This window comes from Anabrus simplex, chromosome X (genome assembly GCF_040414725.1).
Source record: "Anabrus simplex isolate iqAnaSimp1 chromosome X, ASM4041472v1, whole genome shotgun sequence".
Lineage (NCBI taxonomy): Eukaryota > Metazoa > Arthropoda > Insecta > Orthoptera > Tettigoniidae > Anabrus > Anabrus simplex.
This window is the reverse complement of record NC_090279.1, coordinates 170980104-171002470: the sequence shown is the minus strand read 5'-3', so window position 1 is coordinate 171002470 and position 22367 is coordinate 170980104. Positions and strand designations below refer to the sequence as shown.

At 37.6% G+C, this 22367-nt stretch overlaps 1 protein-coding gene across 1 annotated transcript in view; it reads right to left on the bottom strand.

The window, feature by feature from the left end:
• The window catches only part of LOC136886750 (uncharacterized), a 275978-nt gene that overhangs the window by 129328 nt on the left and 124283 nt on the right, over positions 1 to 22367 (bottom strand). The window contains exon 3 of the mRNA XM_067159555.2: positions 13872 to 14058. Within this exon, the coding sequence (XP_067015656.2) occupies positions 13872 to 14058 (187 nt within the window). The remainder of the gene's footprint in view (positions 1 to 13871; positions 14059 to 22367) is intronic.

Genomic DNA, 22367 nt, shown 5'->3' with positions numbered 1-22367 from the left:
TGTTGTACGAGGTGACTGAAAGGGGCCCCCGGGCTCTTAACTTTGGAGCATGGGTTGGCAACCACGGGGACCTTAACCGAGTCCTGACACTGCTTTCCCTCACTTGTGCCAGGCTCCTCACTTCCATCTATCCTATCTGACCTCCCGTGGTCAATTCTTGTTCTTTTCCGACCCCGATGCTATTAGAGCATTCGAGTGCTAGGAAGTCTTATTTTCACAGCATTCATGGCCCTTGTCTTTCTTTGGCCGATACCTTCATTTTTTGAGATGTCGGATCCCTTCCATTTTCTCTCATTGATTAGTGTTATATAGAGGATGGTTGCCTAGTTGTACTTCCTCTTAAAACAATGGGATAAGACAGGGCTAGGACTGGGAAGGAAGTGAACATGGCCTTAATTTAGGTACATAACATATCTATATATAGGCCTGATGTGAAAATGGGAAAGCACACAAAAACATCTTTCGGGGTGCCAAAAGTTGGGTTCAAACCCACCATCTCTTACTGTAAATACAAACTAACAGCAAAACAGCCTGAACCATGCAGCCAACTTGCTTCGTTTTGCACTTTTTAGATCGCAGTATTTATCCAAACCTTCTTTGAGGCAATCAAGGAAGACCTAGAAAAGAAAAAACAGATCTTGTGGTAACAAAGTCTGAACGAGTGAACTTCTCTCTTGTTGCCTTAGAAGCAAATGTCACTATTTTGTGTTTGCACCACAAGTGATCGTTGCTCTCTGCTGCACCAAGTTCTCCTGGAGCGTGTCTATTTCCATGGTTTTCTGCATAAAGTTTTTACCTTCTGTTTGAAGTTTCACATGAAACCTTTCGCATTTAGTCTTGCATCTGTTGGTTAAGTCAAACTAACAAGTCACAAAGAAGCCTTTTCCAATAATGTCTACAAAAATATAGTATTCTTGAAAGCGTGCAAAACGGAAGTGAGGAAGGATGAACAATGAGGTAACCCAAACAGAACTGGAGCACACACAAAAGCAGAAAGCTAAACGTATTTTTTGAATTTGCATACGAATCTACTGTGCCATCACTTCTAGTACGCACCCAAATCTTTTGGCTGAATAAAGTGAGCACCAGATTCAAACAAATATGGTATTACCTTCATATTATATGACTTTTATTAATATGTTGTCAAACCAACTGGATAACTTGTACTATTCTTAAGCTTTGAAAGGATCTAATTATCAGGTCACTGAAAGCTAAAAAGAGGAAATACAGAGAATCTTATACAGTCAAATCTCCATGTAACAAAGTGCAACAATGTTAAACCTCCACATTATGTGATATTTTTGATACGACCCCACTAACTTTCTTATCTTAATAATGTTAATTGTTATACATTACAGTGACTAAGCAACTGCAGAAACACTGTTTCAACAATACGTATCTTGATCTGAGATGGTTCTCGGAAAGTGATTAGCTGATCCCTGCAGAGGGTAACAGTTGTGGCTAATGACCCCAAGACTGGAATTTCTATGAATCCATAAAAGCATTAAGTATATGGCCTTCAAAAATAGCCAGCCCTCCCAGTTATTTTCAAGGAAGTGGATGTAAGATATGTATGTCCTCCAAGTCAATAACTTTGGAACAAAACAATTAGCAGCATTTTAGGACTTGGATGATGGAATAAAACGCACAGCAATTGAAAAAAAAAAAAATGGATTTTCATCATTCTCATTGGCAACATGTACAATTACTCAGGCAACAGAACAAATTCAGTGCACTGCAAGTCCCTGTCAATGAGTTACAAAGGATCAGTTAATTGCTTTGAAATCTTTAAGATCAGTATTTATTAGAGGTTATCACGAGGAAAACAAACAAAAATTACAGATTTCTATCCAAAACAAACAAGTGCAGCAACATCTTCATTCAGTGATGCATTACATTGTTATTATGCATTTAAATTAAACTAGATAAATGCAAGGTATGTAAGTATATACTTGTGATTTTACCGAGCGAGTTGGCCGTGCGGTTAGAGGCGTGCGGCTGTGAGCTTGCATCGAGGAGAATAGTAGGTTCGAATCCCAATGTCGGCAGCCCTGAAGACTGTTTTCCGTGGTTTCCCATTTTCACACCAGGCAAATGCTGGGGCTGTACCTAAATTAAGGCCATGGCCGCTTCCTTCCAACTCCTGGGCCTTTCCTATCCCATCGTCACCTATCTATGTCGGTACAACGTAAAGCAACTACCAAAAAACTTGTTATTTTCTTTTATTTTTAGCTTCTTTGCCTGTTACCCTGAATTAACCTGTAGGCCAAACAGTATTCTGCATGCTCTTTCCTACATCGTCAATATAACAGTATCGTCGCCATAAGACATATCTGCGTCGGTGCGACGTAAACAAATAGGAAAAAATATAACAGTAACACAAATATTGTTATACAGAGGTTCGACTACACTTTCTATTGCAAAATAAACTCTTTCAGTCCTGTAGGAATTATCAGTGAAACTTTCTTTTACAAAATACATACAAACTCTCATTATGGCTGTTATAACTTCCAGTACGTAGTCTGAAAACTTTTGTGAATATATGATCTTCTGTTCACAGCTGGACTTCTATTTCTGGAACATTTTCCCCTCAAGATTATTAAGTACAAAATCTAGCCTTTCCCAAACTCTCCTTCCCTTATGTAACCTATGTTCCTCTAATTTGTCACCTATAACCCAATCATCTGAGTCTATTTTATACCTACGCACACCTTCAACCAATGAGGTCATTCCCAACTTAGTTTTCGCTTTATTATTACGAATAACCGCACCGAGCATATTGGCTAAGAGATTCGGGAAATAATTGGTTTAAAACCCACTGTCGGCAGTCCTAAAGATGTTTCTTCCAGTTTCACATCAGGCAAATATGCTGGGGCTGAACTTTAATTACGGCTACAGTCATTTCCTTCCTAGTCCTGGCCCTGTCCTATCCCATCATTGCCATATGACCTGTCTTGAGTCACGACGTAAAGAAGCAAAAGAAGAACAACCAATAACATATTTCCACTGCTCCCATCTGTAACCATCAGCAATCATACTAAATATTCCTACTTTGATACTTCAAAAATATGATTTAATATACTATGACCCCACCCATATAACTGAAAACAGACCGAGAATGCGAGTATTGCAAGAAAATACTGTCGCAGCTACTGTGTTACCTTTCAAATAACATGACTGCTATTAATATTGCGTTATTCTGCCAGCAAACACAGCTTAAGAACTTGATGATCTACATGTTCTTTCTTTTTAACCTGACATGCTCTTCGTCTTACATCTTAGGCTTACTTAAAGCTACAATCATTTTCACATAACCCCTGTCCTTTATTTAGAGACTTGTGAGATCTTGTTTATGTGGCATCAGCAGAGTACTCAGGAGCAGTTTTGATCTTTACCAGATGTCCTTCCTATCATGACACATTGATCCTATTCAAAATGCCAGGACAGTCAGACTGGGAGCAGAGTGGCTGGACCACTGCAATGATGTGTCACCCCTACCATACCTTGTAATTTCTGCACAATAAATAGAAAGATAACAAAATTACAAGGCACACATAATGGGATAATCACAATGATAGGTCAGCTTCAGAAGAAGAAGAAACTGGAAAGAGACAAGGACAAACATGAAAACACAGACCGACATACTCCGTATCTTCATACACTGCCATCTTCAAATGTATGTGCTCTCTCTCCTCATCCTCTCCTCTTGCGTGTTCCCCTACATGTTCCCACCTTTCTATATGTTACTTTGTCACTTGTTTATTTCCATTCTTTACACCTACCCAGTGGGTTCCTATTCTCCTTTTGTGTTGGCCCTGTGTTCTTAGGTCTTTACCACCTGTATTCATCTTTATCTTTTAAGCTTTTCCAGAGTTAACTTGACTTTCTTCTCAACCCACATTTCACACAGCAACACTGAGATATGCCAACATGATTCCTCAACAAATGTTGATGCCCGCCCTCCTAATGGAGTCCTTGCATCAAATTGATGTAAGGATTTCACAATTTAGTACTTAACGACAATACGGGCTCAAATATGAAATTTATCACGTGTAATACTCCTTTTTTTTTTTTTTTTTTTTTTTGCTATGGGCTTTACGTCGCACCGACACAGATAGGTCTTATGGCGACGATGGGATAGGAAAGGCCTAGGAGTTGGAAGGAAGCGGCCGTGGCCTTAATTAAGGTACAGCCCCAGCATTTGCCTGGTGTGAAAATGGGAAACCACGGAAAACCATTTTCAGGGCTGCCGATAGTGGGATGGAGCTCAGAATTGAGCTCATTGCAGGCTGAGATACTATGGATGTTGAATTATTGTGAGCAGTGAGCAAAGAGCCTATCTATACTAAGTTTCTCTCATCGGTTGACTGGCAGGCGTGCGCCCAGCTTATCTGCCTCCCGCTGACACTTCAGTCTCCACTCCACGGCATAGCAACAAGGACAGCACTTCGCTCACTTTATCCGTGCAAACCATGAGATAGCAATTAAAACTTAAAAAAATAACAATTATGAAAATTAGTAATTAAGAATTAAGAAGAAACCTTGTACCTTAATACAGATTTTAACATTTTCGCAGCCCACCTTGCCGAGTTCTTCGGAACCCCAGCTTCTTGTCCAAGTCGTCTTAGGGATTTTGCAGGCTTATGTTCTAATTTTTCTGCGATTTCATTTACTTTTTCCTCGTTAAGTACATGTTTTTTTAACACCGCTTCTTATCAAGTAAAGAACCAGTTCCTCTCAATTTATTTACGAGTTTCTGGACGGTCTCTCTATGTGGAGGGTGTACATCTGGAAATTGTGTTACATATTGCCTAACGACTTACCTGCAAGACTCTGTTTTCACATAATTACTGTACATAAATACCCTTTCCTCTACTGTGTACACATGCGGAGGCATTAGGAGAATTATACCCCAAAGAAACACCTTCACAACTCGAGAACATTTCGAGCGACAGATCAACCCTTCATACAGGTTCCAAGCACGGACCTGAACTGTGAAGTGCGGGCATTCCTGTGCTGACACTGGGTTGTGTAAAGCGAAATGATGAGTAAACGGGGGGCGGATAAGCTGGGCGCGCCTACCGGCCAACCAATGACAGAAACTCACTATATTTGAAGATGTAGATAAGCTTGTACTTTTGTGTTACCATGTTTATCTGTGTCTCCCCTATCTATTGCTTCCTCTTCCCCACACTGACCTGTCATTGTGTTCATCTTATGTGATCCTTTTACATGTTCCAATATTTCTATATATGACTTGATCTGTCACTTGTTTGTTCCTTCCTATTATTTGTAGTTTATGCATATACTTGAAACCTGTCTAATAAATTTCCAGATGTATCAGTCTGTTTTAAGCGTTCACTATACAGGATCTCCCAAAAAACTAAGATCGTTGAAGCTGCATTTTTACTTTCCGAGACGCAAGCTGTAGTATGGGAGGTGCACGCATAGTTCTTGACCTTGCGAACAGCCTGCAAGTGTTCGACCACGCAAGCATCAATCGCCAGTCTGAATAACAGCTGTTAACATAGTGAGATGGTTATCATCGCAACACTGTATTTTCGTATGTAAAAGTTCGGGTTTCATCTTAATGATCATGTGAACAGTCATGACTCTCACTACTGGTGTGCAGAAAATCCTAATGGAGTTCATGAAGTCCTCATTATGCCACTAATGGTGTGCAGAAAATCCTAAAGGTGTTTATGAAGTCCTCATTATGCCATGAAGATTGGTGTTTGGTGTGCTCTTAGTGCAAGACAAATAATTGGACCTATTGTTTTCGAGATGACAGTAAATGCAGAGAGGTACCTAGATGACATTTTGATGCCGTTCTTCTTCAATCAGTAAACGGAAGAAGAAAAAAAATTGCATGAGTGGTTTCAACAAGATGCAACCTCTGCTCATACAATCTCGGAAGTGTTTGCAGACAGAGTGATCAGTGCTAGTCTATTTCTCCTTCATTCTTCAGATCTAACAATGTGGGATTTTTACTTGTGGGGTAAACTGAAAGAAAAAGTATTGAACAAATCCTCACACATTAGAGAAACTGGAAAAAAAAATTACGAATGAAATCAGAAACATTACAGTGGCAGAACTCAATTGCGTCAGCCAGAATGTGGTCACCTGATCCAATACTTCTTTAACCCAGGAAGGAAGACACTGCCAGCATCTTTTATAACGTAAGACTTTATATAAGATTGTACACATGCTTAAGCAGGGCAGCCGCATGGGACATAAGTTCAGCTGAGGCAGCTGCTGTAGCGTTGTGCATTCGGTCTTAGTTTATATGAAAGGCCCTGTATACCTACTATACTCATAGCAAATTGAGGAGAGATGTGTATTTGTCTCACACTGTTAACTTTCCCCACATGGTTTCATCTCACCTCATCCCCGACCCTGTATGAGGAAACGGGACTAAAGATTAAACATACAGTATATCATGATGACAATACATGCAAACGAGAACTACTCAACCAAACTTAGAACAAGCATGCCCACAAACAAAAAAAACACTAAACACAAGTTACAATACCTGTGTACATGTTTATGGATAGGGGCCACTTAGCGCTTCCACCACAAAGGTGGAGTACAAACGAATCTTTTTTATTTTCTTGTTTACACCTTTAGTATCTACATACTGCAAATGACCATTGTCATCATTGATTCACATATTAGACGTAGTGGCCTATTACAATCCTATAAAGAATTATCTCGCCAATGTTTCATTCGACTCTAGTTTAAACTAAATGAGTACATATGAAAAGGTCTAAGATAAATTAGCTTGCGTTGAAATGTAAGTTTATACAGTAATAAAAAGGGTACAACTTTATGCTGTTAACTGTAAACACCTTAAAATCAATGGTCAGCAACTACACAGTAGACCAAACAACCACAGGGCTAGTAATGAAGTTACAAATATGTTTAACATATGTTGAAACACTATGCACCTTCTCTGCCACTGGTAGTAAAACTATTACCGTGAAATTACAAATTCGGCCTTTCACAAGCTAGTCATGTTATTCAGTTAATGCCTTAGAGTGTTGTAGGTTTCTGTTTCTATCGATAGATGTCATTATCTTTCATTACTGATAAAACATAATTATGTATCTTACAAATATTCATTTATAGGAAGAATCAGGGATTAGAATAATTTATCAAGGGGAATGTTTGATAAATTTCCAAGTTCCTTGAAACCATTTAAGAACAGAGTACATAAACAATTGATAGGGAATCTGCCACCTGAGAAACAGTCCTAAATTCAGGTTACTGATGATTGATTGATCCCATAATCCAAATTTCACCGTTTTTATTCTAGACAAGGCAGTTCTGAACAGCGAACAAAAAATTTTGACACATTTCATCATAACAGTTCGTAAGCTGAATATCTCAAATGGCACAATAGATAACGCTAATTTAGCCTTTCCAACCATCAGTATTTAAGGTGGTCTTCTTTTTCTTCTTCTTCCACTTCCTGAGAAGATTGGGGCTACTGACCCCATACCATTCTCGTAGATTCCGTAGCCAAGATATTCTCCTTCTTCCCCTACTTCTCCTCCCTTCAATATTACCTTGTAAGATAAGCTGAAGGAGTCTATATTTATCATTTTGAATGATATGGCCAAAGTACTCAAGTTTCTTCTTTTTGTTGTTGTATATGACCTCTAGCTCTTTGTTCAGGCACTGGAGTACTGCAGTGTTACGTATAGTCAACCCATGATATTCTGAGCAGGCGTCAGTAACACCACATCTCAAAAGATCGAAGTTATTTGGTGGTGTTCTCTGTTAGGTCTGGGTTTTCTTTATCAGTCTTGATTTTATTCAACAGTTCCCTGTTATCTTTTTCCTTCCTTTTTTTAAGGAAGGTTTCATGTTTTTACTGAAAAACTTTGCAAATTTCCTGTTGTCATGAAAATACTCTTACCAAGTGCAAAATCCAATATTTGGGGGTTCTTTTTATTATTTTTTCCTCCTTTTTTTTCATTATATTCCAGCCACTTAAGAGTATGGGTAACACCTATCAGCTTCTCCAGAATTCCAGTAAAACTTCATCTTGGTGGAGAATTAGCTGCTTCATTCCTCAGATCACTCCGTGCCGGACCTTCCTCACACTCTTTCCGGAAGATTCTTTATCACATGCACCCAGTTGTCAATAGAGTGGTACATTTCCAACTGATGAGAAAATTGTGAATTCTGCATGATATTCTGGTGTGTTTGTATTCGAGAGTGATGACTAAAATATGCGACAGAACTTCCTCATACAATCAAGGAGATATTTGCCCTCAAACTTCTGAGCTGGGATAAGGAGCTTTTGTAACAATTTCCTCCCTTTTATTTGGATCATCTGTACATCACCATGATGAGAGAGAGCCGAGCGCTCAGCAGCATGTAGAGCTTCAGGACATACTGTTGCAGTGAAGTGGCGGTATTAGGATCGTCAGAAGAATGACAAGGATTTACAGAGGTGAAAAGCATTTGGTCCAATATTTCAACGCATCTTTCTCCGAAACATTAAAGGAAACGATCTCTCCAAGATACTTAAAATGAATATGTTTGATTTTTCCATAACTGATATCAAGAATGTGATTGTGTTTTGACTGTCAGACATCATTACTCCAGCTATTTTTATTATTTCAATCACTTGTCAAGAAAAACTAAAACAATAACAACTCAACATCCACCAAGAAGCCTCTCTACATGACATGCACATAATATTACAGCAAAATGCTGAGTACTGCTATAACAAATATGCAAATACATGCAACACGAAACAAAGAGTACAGATTTATACGGAACAAGTCAACATGGCATGACATCAGAACAACAAAATACAAATATCAAAATGGTTGTACGGAAATTATTTTGTCCTTTTCCACAATTTCTATTTACAACCTAAGAATCTGTGTTCTGCTTCACAATGTCATCATGAGGAAAGGACTCTGATGGTTCTGGTGGCAATACTGTGATGTAGTTTTCAATGAATTACGGATTAAAGTTTCACAAGCAGGAGAGATGAAAAACTGTTAAAGCTAACATTTTATTTGTTCATTCATTTACATCCGGTGACTTTAACAAAGAGGTCTTCAAACAGAAAAATGCAAGTGTGAATTTCACAAATATTAAAAACTCCAGAGAGAATAGACTCCCTAGGCTTCACAAACTTAAAAGTATTGGGATAAGACAAAGTCAAGACTAGGTCATAAATGAGACAAATGATAGAGCATGGTACACATAATTTGTAACAATACTAGGCCATGCTGAGCGCCGTGTGTTCACTATGTTGAGGAGCTTCTCGGTCTGTCAATCTGTTAATCCCAAAGTGCGAAGGCAATGGGTACATACATAGCAGAACAGCTTCACAAGCTTGATGTCGCCTAACACCTAGCAACTTCATAACATCCATCTAAACCGCTGTATTCTCTAGAGCTTGATAGCTGAGCATGAGAAGCTGATGTTAATGCACTGCAGGTGTTACAATATCTTACAAAACAAAATACTAACCAGAAACTCTATAAAACCATCAAAAAATCACAACAACAATAAAGAATAGGAGAGTGACCTTTTACAAACACATTAAAAGGATGAATCATTCAGTCAACTCTTGCTTTCCATACAGTATTTTTTGACAAATGCAACATTTGTTAATAACTGGTTTATCCATCAATATTGTGGGGAGAAATGGCATGTTGGACTATCTAGACTTTGCAGATGACATCGTTCTGATAATAGAAAACCCTCATACAGCCAAGAACCAGTTGAAGAACTACAAAAATGTTGCTGTCAACACAGAGTTAAGAATTTCCTTTAAAAACGGTGTTCACAGTCTCTCACAAAGCAGATGACACTAGCACAATGATAACACAATTTGGGGACATCCATTGTGTTCATTAATTTAAATACATGGGAGAAATTCTCACTCCCAATGGAAATGAAAAGGATGCATTAAAGGAGAGGATGAAAAGAATGGACATGGCCTTCAGACTATGCCATGACATCTGTAAGTCCATCTCCATATCCATTTCAGCCACATTAAAACCTTACTGCAAAATGGCCAGAACGGAGTGCCTTTATGGAGCAGAAATTATTATTATTTTATTTTATTTGCTAGTTGCTTTACGTCGCACCGACACAGATAGGTCTTATGTTGACGATGGGACAGGAAAGGCCTAGGAGTGGGAAGGAAGTGGCCATGGCCTTAATTAAGGTACAGCCCCAGCATTTGCCTCGTGTGAAAATGGGAAACCACGGAAAACCATTTTCAGGGCTGCCGATAGTGGGTTTCGAACCTACTATCTCCCGAATACTGGATACTGGCCGCACTTAAACGACTGCAGCTATCGAGCTCAGTATGCAGAAATGTTGACAAGGGTGGCAGACTCAGTCCTTGGAAAAAAAGAGAAAGAAGATTCCTTTGAAAAATCATGGGTCCAGCAGAGCTGCAAAAGGACTAACATACTTTCCAGTTCGGATCAAATCAGTAACTCTATAAAAACCATCAATAAAACTTACAACTTTGAGGAACAAGAGACTGATCTTTTATGGGCACATTAAAAGGATGAATCAAAAGAGGCTGGCCAACAGAATACTCCTTCTACAAGAAAAAGTTCCTAAATATTTAATACTCATGCCTATTTTAGTGTGTTTGTATTGTCCCTATGCAGATTTCCTTTTTGCAGCACAGCCAGGCAGTTTCGGAGCTCATTAACGTGTCATGACACCATCAAGAATTGCTCCTATAAAGAATACAAATGATACTGGAAGCATTGCTCATGAAAGTCTGATGTACACATAAGTTGAGATTTAAAGAAGATTCTTGCTAAAGAAGGAATATTTGTGTGTGCTCGAATATTAACTGGAAGAACAAGTGTTTCAAACATCAGGAGTTTTCACCAACAATAGCAGAGTTAACATGTTTAGCTTACACTTACCAGACTTTAGTAAAAATTATTATGAACCTGACATAAACAAAAAATCCACAAATGAAATCACAGATGCATTCAATTAGCCCTTCAATCCAGTATTTCAATGCCCAACAGTTCACTTTCCAACACTAACTAAATTTTGATATCATCTCTACTGCATTATTAAGAACTTGGAAAAATCAAAATTGTCATTATATTCATTCTCTTTCAAAAGTTGCTTCTTCCCAATTATAAAACCTGTCACAGCCCTCACTAAGTCTTGAACTCTAGATAAATAGTTCTACGTTCCAAAATTTGTCCACTAAGAGAAAATGTGACCTACACATTCTCTTGCAGAACTTAACTTATTTAGCGGGCTTATCTGTCAGCCGAGTATATGTGAATTTTCAGACATCACTCTATATCGTACAAAGTGAAAAGGAGAATATGATTAAAGAAATATATATCATTCAAGATATTCTATACTATGAAAGATTCAGCTACATTATGATTTCAGTAATGGTATGAATGTAGTTCATACTCCACAGATATCAAGAAAAGGAAGTCTCAACTTTGCACCATCTACGCCACACTGAACTGGCGTAAGGGGATAATAACGTGTGAAGCACAAATTTAATTGATAATGATAATATACAGAATTAATTCCCAGACTGATCTTATAAATAGTTAATTGTGTACCTTAGATATTACTGCCCCCATCACTTTCAAAGTAGTCCCCTTTTGAGGCTAATTGGAAGCATTCCAGGAAGTCATTTTCTTGGAACGTGTTCAAAACAGACTGCTATTCAGTTTGAATTTCCCCCAGCGCCTGAATTCTTTGCGCCTTCAGCTCTATTTTCAGTTCTGGGAATAGGAAGAAGTCAGAGAGGGCAAAGTCGGGCAAATGGGGAGGATGTGTCATCAGGGTCATGTCCATCAAATCAGGAGAGCAGATGTGCAAGTGCATTGTCATGGTGAATAAGCAAAGAGTTGTTACTGATCAGGTCACTTCCTCCAATAGATCTTTCAAAACTTAGATGTAGAAAACTGTATGAACTGTTTGACTGTCTTCACAGATAGTTTGACGCACTTTTGCGGTCATTTCTGGTGTTGAAGTAGCCAGTGGGTGACTAAGACACACATCATCATCAACTGATGTTCTTCTCCCCCCCCTTAAAGTAAGAAAACCACTGAAGTGTTTGAGAATGTCCTATAGCGTGCTACCCAAAGCCATCTTCGGCGTTTCCTAATACTCTAAAAAAATTTTTCATAGCTTAAAGCAGAATTTGATGCAAATACAATGTTCACGTAAATCCTTCGCTATTAGCAGAGAGTACTAGCACGTAGTTGCGAACACAAAAGTAGTGCCACTCCCAATGCACAGAACAAACTGACTTTCAGCACACTAAGTTACATTAGAACTCTTGGCAGGTAACAAGAATAACAATGTTCCATACGAGTACAGAAGTACAGTCTGGCAACTGAACGACTAGATCTTGTATGTCTTCAACATAAGTTTAAATTCAATGCTTTTTAAAACTGTTACTTCCTTTGTTTATAAATATATCACTGAATTACAGTGACATAATTTAAAGCTTGGTATTAACTAAGATATCGACTCACTCTACCAATGACTAACTGCCAAGCATAGTGATTGCTCAACAGTTTTCCTCTTTCTACAAGATTAAAATTATGCTTCTTGTTTAACCCTTTCCCATCCACATTTTTCACTCCACTTATCCCCAGATTTTAACCTATTATTTAGGAGAAATTGGAGCAGAGTGCATTATTTCAAAAAAAAATAAATGTAAAACAAACCATTGATCACAATGTACTCAAATTTTCAATACTATTAGAAAATATACCATCCCATCCATTTCTCTATTCATAGAGTCATAAGGTTGTTGGTTCAACCCCCGCCTCCCCTACTGCTGATACTCTACACAAAGGTAGGTTGCATTTGTCACATTCTCACGTTTTCTGAATACCTCTAAGCCAATAATCATGTGATTTTGGAAGTGGAATAATGCCCATATATAAGATTTTATTTTCTCTCGACAAGTGTCTTCCCATTCTGTGTCTATTTTACCGGAATGTGCCCATCTGAATGCTGCATTGATATATATATGCAATTGGCTATGTCAATGAATAGTTTGTCTCCTAACAAATGTAAAAAAAACTATCTATTTCTCGTAATACTCTTTGCAAATTATGGACAGGTTCAAGATCATCCATATAATCATTCGGAGTAACGAAACAAAATATTTGCGTTACCGGTACCTGAACTGCTGCAGCATCGCCATCAGGTTTGATTTCTCGATATCCACTTTCACTTATATCACTGTTATGACTGAATTTATCATTGTTGATATGTTATTAATTCACTAAAAATTCACCTCCACCCCTATTCAACGATTCTGTGTCACTTTCTACGCCTATATTCAGCTCGGTTTCAATATCCGCAGTATTCAATCCTGCCATGTTTATGAACGAAACAGCTGACCCACGCTCGCGGAAGTTAAGGACCGTTGCCTAGGCAACTTCAAGACATTGCTTTTCTTTTATTGCCTAAGTCTTGTAGATTGTAATGCGTGTTCATAAATGCCTTATAAACGCTTCACTGCCAAAAAAAAATATATATATATATACACAAAACCATCTCACATATCGCAGACGTGTGCAGATAATGCAGCTGGGTGCTTTCGGGCGCTAAGGGCGGGAAAGGGTTAAAGGGCCCAAGCATCATCAGCCCAGAAGATTAAAATAAACAGAAATTTGTGGAAAAGAACATATCGTCTTTCATCATTTATCATGATGGTTTCCTTCATCAGTTCACAAGACTAAACATTGGAACTCTTTACATACTGACCAGTCTTTAGAACTTATGTTACACAGAAGTGAAGGAACCTGGATATCTCAGCAATAATTTTTGCAATAAAAAATTTTTTCCTTCTGTGGCTATAAAATACTCACTTTTTCTTATTGTTGACCAAGATGCCATAGAGACTTTTCATCTTCTCCAACTGGGCTTCCCTAGCCTTCTCGTTGGAGCGTTCGAGCCTCTGGATCATGGTCTCCAAGAAAGGAATGTACTTTTTCATCTCCTCCAGCTTCTTTCGGTACTCGTCGTCATCGTCACCCCCCGCAACCTTCTTGCCCTCTGAAAAGAAAATAACATTCTTTGTAGTTTGGTTCCAAAGCACAAATTAAATTAATTTTTAAGCTTTCTTTCATAATTAAAATGACATATTTGTTTTCAAAAAAGTGAAATTTTAACACTGTACACACTATTAATAAGGAAGAAAAATTCTGCTTTCCAAAAAAAATGAAATTTTAGCCAGCCAGGTAAAATTTTTCTCATTGCACTCACAAGTTTACACAATGTTTACCACCTTTGTTGTTTGCAAATTAGCACTTCAGTCCACGAATCATTAAAATTAATGACAACTTACATCAAGAGATATATGGTTCACAAAATTGAAAATCTAAAACCATGATGCAAATATTCAAGACCTAACATTTCAAATCATAGAATTCTTTTGAAACTTAACCACTTGGTTGAGATCAACAGGATGGATAATAATGAAAGTATGTTAAGGATGAAAAATTTTATTTAAAAAACTGCATATTTTCCAAGTTTTCTCCAAATCTGTGTTTAAGGAACTTTCTGGCTTTAAATCTATAAATTGCAAAGAATTTAGCAGGGCCTAATTGAAATATGAAACAAAGATATTTATGGACTTACATACAGGTGGACCATTTATGAAAATCCATCCAAACTATCCATCATGGATCTTGAGGTAACCCTTGAGCCATTTGATGTACAATGCTGAGCATTGTTTTTATCATTTTAACAGCTTTTTGCCACTAGGCCTATATCATTTATGGCAATATGGGGAATTGTTATAGCTGTATGCTCATGTATTGGACATGCTCATACTTTTACTCACGTGTGCATTGCTTATAATTTCTATATAGCAAATATTTTCTTTTCAGCACTCTTACAATTTCAATTTGCTGTCATTTTTAATATTTGGTTTAACATTGGTAATACCAAGCATGCCACATCGATGAACCTACAGTAGGCCTTTTTTGAAATGTGGCCGTACCACAGAACATTAAAAATCTCAAGAATAGACCACGCCACCAACGAAAAGGAACATCAAGACGGGAAATCATGAAAATTTTTAACCCTCACAAACTAAAGGAAAGCAGCCTATTTCTGTCGCATCTTCTGAAATGACAGATACAGCTTGATACAAATCATCGTAGAAGGCAAGACAGAAGGGAAACGAGTGGTGAAAATTACGCTGGAGGCGGAACCTCCCACAAGTGGTTTGATGCCCATGATACGGCAACTCTGATATGGAAAATACAAAATAGGAAAACTTTGTCATGATGGTCGCCTAACGTTCTGTGGGGAGACTGCACCAGGAGAAGGAAGGAGAAGAAGAAGAATACTCAACTATGCAGTCAGTTAGTTGCTGGGGTCCTTTTGTCTACAAGATCTCAGCTGAGATCAGCTGGGTTTGAAAGTCTTAAAATGCAACAATTCTATGTCATTCCTTTCTACCATGATAAAGAACTAGTGTGGAGAATTCCTACATATTGGTGTCTTGTAAAATCTACAGCAATTGAAGGAATGTTAAATAATAATACCAGGATTACCAAATCAAAGTATATTATTTGAATATATTCAGAGCTACGGTGTAGGGGTAGTGTGCCTACCTCTTACACAGAGGCCGTAAATTCGATTCCCAGCCAGTCCAGACACTTACAATTCTGGATTGAGGGCTGGAATGGGGTTCACTCAACTGAAGAGTAGTCTCAGATGAGAGAGAGCAGAACCAGACAAAATCCAAACAATACGGCTGACAATGTCATTGCGCCGATCATGTGGCGCTCCAATATCTGCAGGCAACCTGGCTGGGCAGCGGTCACCTTGGCAGACCCATGGCCTTCAAACAGGCTGTTGAGCCACTTTTCTTTTCTTTTTTTAGACCACTAGCTTTTCACCAAATGCTTGAGAGGTTTTGAAGCAAAGAGTTCTAACCCAGTTGTTAGGATTTCATAGAAAACTAAAGGTTGTGACTTACACACACAGATTAAAAATCTATAACATCTGAATTAAAATGAAACAATACTAACATATTCATGAAATAAAATACTCATTCACTGGACTATGTACTCACACTTAGTTCTTACCTGATTACTTACACATACAATATTTGATGGGTACAACTCAATGCAGCTATAATAGAATGAGAGTCTTGAATATCTCTAGGGTGTGAGGTAATAAGCTTACGTAGACAGCATAACATATAGGTTGTAGGAAAAGGAGATTGTTGTTTTGTTTCCCCATTAAATTTTAGGTGATCTAATTCTACCATTGAAATAAAACGATAAATTAATTTGATATTGAACAAAATATATTTTTTAAATTTTGTCTTTAAATAGTAAAATTTGCTCCGATAATTTACATTATAATATAAAACTATGACATTACAACTGAAAGAAACTAGACATTAAATTTGAAATCCTATTGACTGGACATTTAAAAATTGTACAAGAAATTTATCCCTCACTGATTCACTTTACAGTACCTCAAACACTTTGAGTGGTATTACGACGTATTCCTTTGAATTGGTATCCTGTAGGTATCTCAAGCCTAATTTGGTGATGTATCCTTTTTGTTTCACTGACGAGATATAGCATGGCTTGAAATTAGATTCACACTTCACAATCAACTTTACAAGTAATTCACCGATAACTGTTAGTCTGAATGCCGACAATTCAACATTCAGCTGTCATCAAACTGACACGCGAAATCAACCAAACAGATATACGTAACACACACCGAACATATAATCCATTTGGTCACTGCTCCTCGTTAGTCTCCTTCCAATTTACTTCATGGCAAGTCTCTCCATTCATGTCCTTCACATACCATCTGTGGCCTCTCTCTCTAAATGACTGACCGACTCCATCCAAATGACTGACGCCATAATATACGGTCAGCTTACACAGGCATTAGCTGACACCCACACATAATCAACAAAATAACTATGATGTTACTCCCACCCTGCTCCAAATGTTACATACTATGTTGAAATTGCCTGGGCCACACTAGGAACTTCCCTAAAAATGAGCTCATCGCTAAATGCACACAATGACAGAGCGATGACTCGACAGTTACGCTAACAGTATTACAACGTGTTGCAATGTCAAAAGTCATTTCACAGAATATACATCCAGATCTGATATTATGCAACAACTCTTATTTTACATGTCTTTAATGTTAATCTACACACACACATGCACGCACACACACACACCAAATTAACTACAATCACGCAAGCAATAATCAATTACTACATAGCGAAATCAGACTACAGAATTAAATTAAACAATAATAATACAGATAAAATAATAATAGTCAGAGTAATATTATTTACATACTATAGCCCACATTGGAGCACTTAAATCAATACATTTGAGTTAATTTCTTCTTTTTCTTCTCCCAGAACTTTCTCATCCTCTCTGACCTGGAAGCCCTTTGTGTGTCCGATATAGTATATTGTTTCCGTTCATCTGTTTTTAGTTTGAGACTTATGTTTTTGTTCTTTAAAATCCTCTTCTCTTTACTGTCTTTGTTGCCGAGTTATACCCAATTCTTCCAAATCATCCTGAACTTCTTTGAACCAATTATTATTGATTTTATTTTTCAAAAAGTAATCAAATAGTTGTTTCAATATCCTGGTGTCTGGTAATCTTGATATGTGACAGAAAAAGGAAATTCTTCTTTTACGCATTGTAGATATTATTGATTCACATTCACGATAGACAATGTTGTTAGGCAACAATCTCCACTGTCCATCAACTTGGTGTTTTTTATTAACAATTGTTCTAAAAATTCTTCTATCAGTTTTCTGTAATTTGTCTGTTGTAGATTTTACATTTAATTTAAATAAAGTTTCACTAGCATACATTGCCTCTGGTTTAACTATGGAATTATAGTGTTTCAGCTTAGCGTTTATCGAAAGTGACTTTTTTTTTATAGGTTGGCCAGGTAAGTCTTCGTGCTTGTTTAAATTTAGTTGTTCTGTGTTCTATTGCTTCTTTTTCATTTGTGTTCCATGTTATTTCCCCAAGATATTTGAATTTCTGAACAATTTTAATCTCTTTATTACTGTTCAGTTGAATAACTGGTAAATCAACTTTAAAAGTTGGCATCATTTCTATTTTTTCAAATGAAATTTGCAATCCCATTTTTTTTTGCTATAATTCTAGTTGTTCAATTTGAAATTTAGCCTCTTCTATTGTATTTGCAATCGTCGGCAAAAGCAAGGCAGTTGAGTTTAATATTTCTACCGATCTCAATTGTTGGTTGGCATTTCTTGTTCCATTCACGCGTAACCTTCTCCAATGCATAATTAAATAACAATGGTGAAAGTCCGTCTCCTTGTCGAAGTCCAGTTCTTATAGTGAATGATTCTGATAATTCACCTCTAAATTTAACTTTTGCCTTCGTATATTTAAAAGTCATACTAATAAGGTTAACAAGTTTTTGGTGTAAGCCAAATTCTTTAAGGCTTTTTAATAATGATTTACGATGAATACTGTCGTATGCTTTTTTTTTTTTTTAATCTACAAACGTGATGACTAGACTCTTACTTCGAACTCTTTGGTGCTTCATTATCCATTTTAAACTAATGATTTGATTTGGACAGCTTCTACCTGGTCGAAATCCTCCCTGATATTCTCCAAGTTCTTGGTCAAGTTGTTCTTGGATTCTAGTGTATACAATCTTCGATAAAATCTTGTATGTAATATTAAGCAAGGATATCCCCCGATAATTATTTGGATCGGAGCGATCACCTTTCTTACGCAGCGGGTGGATTATCGCTATATTCCATTCCTCGGGAAGCTTCTCCGTGTTCCAAATATCAATGATGTATTTATGTAGGTTTTGAATAGTCTGATCATTAGCATTCTTCCATATTTCTGCTACTATTTGATTCTCTTCTGCTGCTTTGTAGTTTTTAAGTGCATTAATTGATGTTTTCACTTCACTGTAAACTGGTGGTATAATCTTTTGTAATGGAGTTTTATTTTTTGGGTTAGGGTCAAATTCTAAATGTTCCACAGGATCCTCACAATTAAGTAACTCTTTAAAGTATTCTGCAAGGATGTTAGCATTATCTTGATTATTGAGTGCCATTTTTCCATTTTTATATCGTAATATAAGTGTGAGAGGGGTAAACTTAGATTGATATTGCCTGAATGTTTTGTAATAGTCTCTTGTTTTATGCTGATTGAATGTTTCCTCTATAGTGTTAAGCATTTCCTTTTGATAATTTCGTGTAATTGTCCTAATTTCTTTAGCTGTCTGTCTTCTGGCATTAATTAGTTCTTCTCGAGATTTTTCTGTTTTCCTCTGTTGATCATTTAACCTTGCCTTGTGCCTTGCTTTGTCACAATCCCCGTTCTACCACGCATGTTTTTTTCTCCTTTTAATTGAAGCGATTTCTTCAGCTATGGTTTTAAGTTTGATCATCGTCTCTAATTTGTCATTTAAAGGTGTTTTGGATCTCTCTAAATATATTTTATTATTTATTAAGTAACTGGGATCATAATTTCTCCTTGCTTTGAGATGATTACATTTGTGTTTCCTTTTTGGTGTTAACTTTATTTTTATTTTTAAGATATAATGATCCGAGTCAATGTCTACCGCACGGAGGACTCTGACATTATAAATTTCTTTATGATAATATTTATCCATAGCAACATGATCAATCTGAAACTCTCCCAATTTTACGTTAGGGCATTTCCATGTCATAAGTTTACGTGGTCGCCTCATGAATCTGGTGGTTTCCAAAATGAGTCCATGATCTGCACAAAGTTCAATTAATCTTTGGCCATTTTTGTTCATTAATTTATGAGCTGGCCATTTTCCTACAACTGTGCGATACTTCTTTTCTCTGCCTATTTTACCATCGAAATCCCCAAGTAAGATTTTTATATGCTCATCAGGGATCTTCGATAATATGTAATCAAGTTCTTCCCAAAAGTTTTCAACTCCTTCTCTACCTTTATTTGTTTTTGTCATTTGTTGGTGCATGGACATTTATTAAAGTATACGTTTTATTCCCTACTTTAACTGTTAAAAGTTCCATCCTTGAAGAGTTTGAAGAAAAATCTTTAATTGAGTCTATTATGCTACTATGAACAAGTAAAACCTACACCGAATTGGGGGACATTCTTCATTACCCTTTGTCCTGCAGGTCCTTTGTAGAGACGATAACCTCCTGATTATAATAATAATAATAATAACAACAACATAGAAATACTCTTGTAACAGGATTTGAACCGTTACAACGTCCTATGGCTATGATCAGGAAAAACCTTTTTTTTAATTTCTATTTGAATGTGCTTATTGTGAAATCATCTTCACATAAGAATTTCCTTTGACAATGGATTGTTATTTTGCATTGAGGAACTGTATGATAAAATGTCTCCAAACAAAACATCTAATGTATGATATTTAAGATATGCAACCCAATCCACTCCCTCTTTGTAAACATCCTGTGTTCACCACTCGTAACATGCATATTACTATAATATTAACTAGTCAGACAGAGCAGTGCCCTTTGCTGCCATCGTAAGGAACACAAACCTCACATTTAGAAAGCAGTCAATGCAACGGGTACCGGTACCGAGGACGATAAACGTCTCATTGCAGTACCTCACTTGCCGGGCAGCTGACCTGAGTTTCCTTCATGGAATTTTAAACTGTTATTTTTGCTCGGAATATCTCTTCACAATGCCCTTGCTGGCCGGATGTAGTGTTTACAGTGCACTATGTCTCCTAGTATGGGCTAGAATAACTTTGATACTTTCACTGACCTGTCTCAGTCTCATCCTTGGCTTTGACAATATGAAAGTAACTGAGGTATGAGTGATGCTAGTAATACCATTACCGAGCTCGATAGCTGCAGTTGCTTAAGTGCGGTCAGTATCCAGTATTCGGGAGATAGTGGGTTCGAACCCCACTGTCAGCAGCCCTGAAGATGGTTTTCCATGGTTTCCCATTTTCACACCAGGCAAATGCTGGGGGTGTACCTTAATTAAGGCCACGGCCGCTTCCTTCCCACTCCTAGCCCTTTCCGGTCCCATCGTCGCCATAAGACCTATCTGTGCCGGTGCGACGTAAAGCCAATAGCAAAAAAAAAAAAAAAAAGTAATACCATTCCTTATGCAGCCAGTCCCTGTTATGAATGGTATGAAAATATCACTCATAGGGTCAGTTGGTGGGTGCATTTCAGTGGGCTTGGCAGAGTGATATGTGAGCAACTTCTGGCTCGGTGAGGACAGCAACAGGAAACTACCACACTCCTAATGCGTCTTCAGTGATGCCTAGGCCATCTAAGACAGTTGTTGGCATAGCTTCGGGCTGAATACCCAACATACAAGATACATCTCTTCACACTGTTCTCTCCATGTTCCTTCCCGCTCCACCAGGTTCAAAGATCTCCACATTCCTCACACACAATAATCCGGCGATTTTTTCAAATCATCTCCCAATCCTCTTTAACAATATCAGCATGAGACAGAAGCTTGACATATCAAGTAAGAGGTATATTCCAGAGTAGGGTGAATCGCTTAAGAATATCTCGTGGCGATGCCCTGCCTATTGTAACAGGCGACTGATAGGAGACACCAGGGGCTCTCAACTTGGGAGTGTTGGTTGGCTTCCACGGGTCCCCTAGCTGAGCCTAGCATTGCTACAGCTCATTTGTGTCAGGTTCCCACTTGCATTTCTTGCTTTCTTTTGACTCTGACTGGAGTCATTCAATTATCACACTTTCCCTTACTTTTGGCAGCACCTTCATTCTATCAACAACTGGGCCTCTTCGAAGAGTAAAAGAGAGGATACCCAGCTGTACAGCCACTCAAATAACAAAAATAAAAAATAAGGGTATGGTATTATATAAGTTCTTCAGAAGTACACTTCTCTCAGATAAAAACTGTACTTATAGTGTTTGTTGTGAGTTTCCATAGGGTTTGTAACTACACTTTTATCAAATGCCAGGAACATAATTCCATGCGCTCGTTCTTTTACACGACTGTACAAGTATTACAACCATCAACCACTTGTGCTTATAATAATAATAATAATAATAATAATAATAATAATGTTTTACGTCCCAATAACTACTTTTGATAGTTTTCGGAGATGCCGAGGTGCCGTAATTTTGTCCCGCAGGAGTTCTTTAACGTAGGTACCAATAAATCTACCGACATGAGGCTGACGTGTTTTAAATACCACCGGACTCCGCCAGGATCGAACCTTCCAAATTCGGGTCAGAAGACCAGCGCCTCAACCGTCTGAACCACTCAGCCCCGCTCTCGTGGTTTTCTTATTTGGACAGTTGTTATTTACATGAACCTAACGTTCATAATTTGTTA